A 7,500-nucleotide genomic window follows, 5' to 3' on the forward strand; every position below is an offset into this window, starting at 1 on the left:
CATACATACATACATACAGACAGACAGACAGAGACCGACACGACAGACACAGACAAAGAGAGAGAATTAACTAAGGCCAAGACTGAATCAAATCATTAAACAATACAAGACAAACAGGGAGACAGACAGACAGACAGACTGCAAGGAGACAGACAGAAAATTAATTTAAGAAAAGATTAAATGTCACTAAATACTCATGCAGACAGAGACAAGACAGACAGACAGACAGACAGACAGACAAACAGACAGACAATTAACTAAACCTATAACAACACGAAATCACTAAACACAATGAAACTAAACGCATCATATCACCTCGCCATCCACCCTGACACAACAACAACAACAATAACAACAACAACAACCAACACCACCACCACCACCCTAATACATTTCAAACTACTCCCTCCCTCACGGTTGATTGGACAAATGGTTGGCACGTCCACCTTCCATCTTGTTGTCCACCTCGCATGCCTCGCAACGCATCGCCTCGCCTCCACTTAGTGCCCGCGACCTCCACCCCATCCATCTTGTCCGGGGAGGGAAGAGAGACGAGTGACAACAGGAACGTGGCTGCTGGGGAGTGTGCCAAGACCTCGTGTGTGTGTGTGTGTGTGTGTGTGTGTGTGTGTGTGTGTGTGTGTGTGTGTGTGTGTGTGTGTGTGTGTGTGTGTGTGTGTGTGTGTGTGTGTGTGTGTGTGTGTGTGTGTGTGTGTGTGTGTTTATATGTCGCAGCGGGTCTTGTAGTCCTCACAAGTAGAAAAGGGCGAATGATGTTAGAAGAAAAGTAATATGATAGAATAAAACGGCAAAGTGATAGTAGGAAAGGACAAACGGTAGAAGAAAAAGTACTGACAGTAGAAGAAGAAAGAAAAGTACGGTAGTGGAAGCAAAGGACTAATGATAGTAGTGTGTGTGTGTGTGTGTGTGTGTGTGTGTGTGTGTGTGTGTGTGTGTGTGTGTGTGTGTGTGTGTGTGTGTGTGTGTGTGTGTGTGTGTGTGTGTGTGTGTGTGTGTGTGTGTGTGTGTGTGTGTGTGTGTGTGTGTGTGTGTCTTTATGAGTTTAGTTAATGAGTCAACTTTTAATCATCGTTTGTAAGTGTGAGTCAGTGAAATTTTAATTAGAGAAGAACTCTTAAAATTTACCTTAACTCTTTCTGTACCAACCCAGACCATTACAAAGGAACGCAAAGGATCACAGAATACAAAGGAAGGACAAGAAAAGAAGCATCTATACGAGGTGGTTTGTGGTAAGCTCCAGTACCTAATCTGTATCAAGAGACGTAGGATAGTAATGGGAAAAAAAACTTCTCCCCACCTACCGCTTCCTGTACACCACGCCAGGCAGTCTCGATCCGCACGCCTCCCCGCAGCTAATCTCTCCCGTTCCTCTGTTTCTTGTGTTCCTTCTCTCTCTTTCTTTGTGTTCCTTCTTCTAGTATTGTTCGTTGTCTTATATTTGATTTGCGTGTGTTCAGTTTCTAGTAATATTTGTATTTTTTTTTCTTTTAATACTGGTCTTGTGCATTTTTTTCTTTTGCTTTCGTTTTTTTTTTCATTTCTACTCTTCTTGTTTATCATTCTTGTCTTTAATTGATTTTTTTTTGTTTACTTAGTTATTTTCTTACTTTTATACACATTCCTTTTTCCTCTTCTTTTATCATTAACTAATTCATTGCTCTCATTTACTTCCTTTTATTACTTGTCGCTTAAATATTTACACATTTCTCACACGCGCCGCTTCAAATCAGTCTCCACCACTTACACACACACACACACACACACACACACACACACACACACACACTTCCTTACGTGCATACACACTCCCCACACCACCCACATCACATCCACACCAGCCAAAAGATACTAAAGAACCAATAGTAATGAGTCAGAATGAGCCACACCACCACCACCACCACCACCACCACCACCACCACCACCACCTCCTCCTCCTCCTCCTCCTGCAGGTATGGAAATGAGATATTCTGTAAACCCAAAAATAACCTTCAAAACACCGGCTAAGTTAAAAACGGAATGAAATAAAACACAGGTGAGCCTCGCTTTAAAACACGAGCCTGGTTGTGCTTAATTAAAAGAATCATTTGCGGAAAGTTGAAGACAAACAGCCAAAAAACATGACAGAAGTTTAAACTGCCATTACCTACCCACTGAATTATGCATGTAGAGTCAACAGAAGCGGCGGGCGAGACCTGCTGTGCGTCTCTCTCTCTCTCTCTCTCTCTCTCTCTCTCTCTCTCTCTCTCTCTCTCTCTCTCTCTCTCTCTCTCTCTCTCTCTCTCTCTCTCTCTCTCTCTCTCTCTCTCTCTCTCTCTCTCTCTCTCTCTCTCTCTCTCTGTGTGTGTGTGTGTGTGTGTGTGTGTGTGTGTGTGTGTGTGTGAGATGGTTGTGAGGGACTGAATGCGCTGATGGTGAGGGTGATGATGAGGGACGGACACACACACACACACACACACACACACACACACACACACACACACACACACACACACACACACACACACACACACACACACACACACACACACACACACACACACCCTAATAATACTAATCCTTTCACTCACACTTCCACTTCGCCACTCCCCCCAATTACCTCAAGACTGTCTTCTGCTCCGCTGCCATCAAGAGCCGCAAACAAGTCAGAAACACGTGGCGGATGACTCGATGTGGTAAGAACGCCTGACGCGGCCGTACTTCCTCTTCCTCTTCCCCTCTTCTCCCTCCTCTCTTCCTTCCTCTTCCCCTTCTCACCCTCAGCGAGTCATGGGTGGTCGAGAATTCGCGCGCAGTGGTGTGGCGCGGGCGTGGCGGCGCGGCGTGAGTGATGGAGCAGTCAGCGCTGAGGTGTGGCGGTCATGTGTCACAGCTGACGGTAATAATAATGTTTACCTGGTAGGCTCGTCACTCTTCCTCGATACCGTGCACGCCCCGCCCCTCATCTGCCGCCCGGAGGAGGAGGAGGAGGAGGAGGAGGAAGGAGGAGGAGGAAGAGAGGGTGAGAGGCGAGGGGCAGTAACTCTTGGTCGCCTCCCGAGGCACCAGGCGGGCCACTCGCGGGGACAAATTGAATGTGAAGCAGGTGACACCTTCACCTCCGCGGAGACCATAATGAACTCACCAGATCGCTATTTGTCACCGAGAAATTGCATTATGGGTAATGAGACGCGCTCCGCTATGGGCGTGAAGCCGTAAGTGCCGCGCGCCGAGCCCCGCCCGTGACACCAACTCCAGGGTGCGATGGGGGTCATTTTCGAGTGCGAGCGGCGGGTCCCGGGGCGGCCTGGGCTCGGGGCGGCGTGTGGGAGGCCATAAACTTGGCGACCACATGTGGGAAACTCGAGACGTCACAAATCGCCGCCACCTGAAAGCTACGAACCTTCTCCCCACGAGACGCCACCACCACCACCACCACCACCACCGCCGCCGCCACCACCACCACCACCGCCACCACCACCACCACCACTACCACCAGCGCCAGCCTCCTTCTCGGGTCATTTTTAGCTCGCACTCTGCCCGACTTCTCATCCTCTTGCTTATTTCTCTTTTCCTCCTCCTCCTCCTCATTCTCTCTTCCTCTTACCCATCCTCCACCTCTTTCACCCGCTCGTCTTCCTCACATTCCCCTGATCCTCCTCTTCCTCGTCCTCGTGCTCTAACTGTCTTTTGAGATCCTTGATGACTTCTTTTGTGCTTCCTGGCGAGAGGAAAGTCGTCGGGGCGCGCTAATCTGCGGCTCGTTGGGGGCTCAACAGGCGAAGGAGGCTCCGGGAGGCGACCAGGAAGGGGCTTCTCACTGCACCTCCCCACCACGCCCTCCACGCATCAGCAGAAAACTAAAGGAATGGTAATATTTTGCTCTCATTGACGCCGAGACTTACTAACGCCTGTCCTCTGCCCTCCACCATCCCCTTACACTTACCAGCACCTCTCATCCTGCCAACCAGTCCCCTTCCGCCTACCATCCCCTGCCAGTCATGCCTCCGTTCTTTCCCCTGTCTCGCAGTACCTTGTAGCTCCGTCCCCCTGCTCTCTAGTACCCTACCGTTTCGCCTACAGCTTTATTGCCCCAGCCCGTTCGGTTTCTTGCCTCCTTGCCTTCTGTCTCCCCGTCCCCAGCTATGCAGTCCCTTCCACTCCGTCCCGTGTCCATCTCACCCCATCCCCTGTCATGCGGTCCCGTCCCCTGCTATAATGTCCCTTCCACACCATCCCTTATCACTCTTTTCCCATTCCTGTCCCGTCCCGTCTCCTGTCACATCCTCCCCTGCCACTCACTGCCTCATGCCACTTCCCTGTCTCTCTTCCATCCCCCTCAGCCTCCCCACTCAGTAGGTGCTCCCTTCAGCGTCACGGGGCAACACGAGGGAGCCTATAAATTAAGCCTACATGATCACACTCGACGGCGTCCTCTCCCTAGCTGTCTTTTGGAGGGAACAGAGGTAATGGCCGAAGATTGTGGGAGGGAGAGGTAGTGCAGGGATGGAGGAGGGAGAAGAGGGAGGTTTAATGTACCGAGGAAGGATGAGAATATCTTAATTAACTTTCAAGTAACTTTTACGCTTTAATTCCAAAAGACGAACCGCCGCGTTATGCTAATTGGCGGACAATGGCTGGTGTTCCCGCGAGCCTGACGCCGCCACTCCATTTAGTCACGATGGCAATTACGTGGTATTTTTCATTCATGTTTATTTATATTCTGCAAAACAACTGTTCATGATAAATTTACTATTCAGGGGAAAAATGTAACCAATTACAGATGTGCATACATACTGCACGCACGCTCGCGCGCGCGCGCACACACACACACACACACACACACACACACACACACACACACACACACACACACACACACACACACACACACACACACGGCCCTCCCATAGTCATCATGGTTTTTACGTTTAAAATTATTCATGAACGAAATGTTGTTTTCAATATTTTTTTATTATTTGTTGTGCAGTGTTTTTATTCAACTATGTATAAACGCAGGTCTTTGTGTGCGCCCCTTTGCCATCATTCCGGCCCATGTCTGATTTTGTTTTTCCATGAAGCGGCAAGATTTCCATGAATTATTCCCGCATGCTGGAAATACAAAAAAAAATGGGGAAGAACAAAATATTAGCGGTGCTTGCGTCCCTGCCCGTGACCCGCTGCGCCGCGAGACACCCTGCCACACTCCTCCCCTGCCTCCCCTTGCCGACACTCCCCAGCTACCCTCACTATTTCGTCCAAACGGTGTCCCTTTAGACGAACGACTCTCGGGGACATTTGTATTCACCCAGACAGACAAGACCCAATTCCCTCATTCCCAAAAAAGGCACTAACTGACTCCCCGATGCCTGGGCCGCGGCAGGATCCATCACCGGCGGCGGGAGGGGAGCGCCGCGCCCGGACAAACAAAGTGCCGCTCGGGTGGCGCGGTTCCTGGTCGATGGCGAAGCGAAGAACCTTCCGTTTAGACCCGAACGAGATGTGGATCCTGGCGAGCATTACGGAGGAGGCGACGCGCGGCCCTCAGGACCAACGCGAGGGTGAGTCGAGTGTTTTGTGAGACAGGGGAGGGCTGGAGAAGGCTGGGAAGAGCTTGAGAAGGCTGGGGAGAGCTTGAGAAGGCTAAGGAAGGCTGGAGAAGATTGGAGAAGGCTTGGGAAGGCTGGGGAAGACTGGAGAAGGTCGGGCAAGGCTAGGCAAGGCTGGGGAATGCTGGGGGAGATCGGGGAAGACTGAAGAAGGCTGGGGAGGGTTGGTGAAGGTTGGGCAAGGATGGGAAGGTTGGTGGGAAGGTTGGAGATTTCTGGAAAAGGCTGGGGATGGTTGGAAAACACTGGGGAAGGCTGGGGGAGGCTTTAGGAAGATTGGGCAATGCTGGGGAGAGCTGAGGATAACTGGGGAGAGCTGATGGAGGCTGGGAAAGGCTGGAGGAGGCTTAGGGAAGGCTAAAATTATTTGAAAAGACTCAGGGGTGGCTGGGGAAAGCTGGAAAGGGCTGGAGAAGGCTGGGGAAGGCTGGTGGAGGCTGAGAGAGGCTGCGAAGAACTGAGGAAGGCTGGGGAGGGCTGGTGAAAGCTTTGCAAGGCTGGACAAGGCTTGGGAGGGCACAGGAAGGCTTAGGAGTGCTAGGAAAGGTTGAGGAAGGCTGAGGAAGACTGGAGGAGTCTGGTGAGTTATGTGGGGTGCTAGGGAAGGCTGGGAAAGCTGGAGAAGACTGGGAAAGGCTGGGAATGGCTAGAAAAGGCTGGGAATGGCTGGGAAAAGCTGAGGAGGATTAGAAAAGATTGCAGAGAGGCTGGGGATGGTAGAAGAAAGCTGGAGGAAGGTTGGGCATAGTTGGGGAGACGCGGCGTCCTGCAGCGAGGCGGGGCAGTGCCAGGAGGGAACTTAGTGATCGAGCGCGGCTTTGGGGTCGCCTTACAGTCGGGTCGCGCAAGAGATCGGTCTTCTGTCACTCTCCTGTCGGCGTCCCACACGAGCGTGCTTCCTGGCGGCGCCGCGGGAGTCTGCCGCTGGGAGGGAGGCGCGTCAGGCTTACTTTGTGGCTGTTGTGGCAGGGATGGGGCTTGGAAAGGGGCATGGGGCGGTGCAGGGGAAGGGAGGCAAGGAATGGTGCAGGAGAAGGGAGGCATGGGGCGGTGCAGGGGAAGGGAGGCATGGGGCGGTGCAGGGGAAGAGAGACATGGAGCGGTGGAGGGGAAAGGAGGCATGGGGCGGTGCAGGGGAGGGGAAGCATGGGGCGGTGCAGGGGAGGGGAAGCATGGGGCGGTGCAGGGGAGGGGAAGCATGGGGCGGTGCAGGGATGGGGAAGGGAAAGGGAAGTGTGAAGTGGCTGTGGTGAATAAGAAGTCCTGACACAAGAGGCTCTAGACAGGACATCAAGGAGGGACGTTTTGACCCGCGAGTTTTTGCGTCTCACAACGAAGCGTGGCGCTCAAATTTCCTCACTTACTCTGTGTATATCTGTGAAGAAAATAATCCTTGACCTCGTTTGATTTACTGACCACGGGCACGTAAATCAAAGAAACGGAATCACCAGTAAATTGAAAAATGATAGAATAAATATGGTTTTCGGTAAAAGTTTCCAAGGAGTTCACGCAACAAGAGACCTTTCAACAGGGCAACACAGCGACTGTTATATCCAGGCCACGGAAATAACCGTCAGCTCTGCGTCAGCAAACAACACGTCAGGAAACAATCACCAAGACAGACACAGCTTTCCATTCAACACTGATCCCTACGTCAGAAAAAAGAAAAAAAAAAAGAGAGAAACGCAGGTTTTACTCAACAGTGCGTCGCTGTAAAGAAAATAATTGTTATGGTACAAACGAAACAAACAACACACAAGCAAGTGAAGGGTACGTTTCCCAGTGTTTAGTAACTTTCTTTTATTCATATTCGATCATTTATCCTCATCACACTTCACTAAAATTCCAGTGCCATCGAAAGTAATAAAACAAGGCTGCACTCTGTTGCCGAGCA

At 51.1% G+C, this 7,500-nt stretch overlaps 2 protein-coding genes across 2 annotated transcripts in view; both read right to left on the reverse strand.

Annotated features, from left to right (window-relative positions):
* The window catches only part of LOC135103748 (homeobox protein slou-like), a 115,968-nt gene that overhangs the window by 69,499 nt on the left and 38,969 nt on the right, over window positions 1-7,500 (reverse strand). The gene's annotated exons all lie outside the window — the stretch shown is intronic.
* Window positions 5,641-6,650, reverse strand: LOC135103274 (uncharacterized). Its single transcript, XM_064009318.1, has 2 exons — window positions 6,440-6,650; window positions 5,641-6,113 (listed from the first exon to the last, which is right to left on the reverse strand). Exons 1-2 carry the CDS (start codon window positions 6,648-6,650, stop codon window positions 5,641-5,643), a joined length of 684 nt encoding a protein of 227 aa, XP_063865388.1.

This window comes from Scylla paramamosain, chromosome 9 (genome assembly GCF_035594125.1).
Source record: "Scylla paramamosain isolate STU-SP2022 chromosome 9, ASM3559412v1, whole genome shotgun sequence".
Taxonomy (NCBI): Eukaryota; Metazoa; Arthropoda; class Malacostraca; order Decapoda; family Portunidae; genus Scylla; species Scylla paramamosain.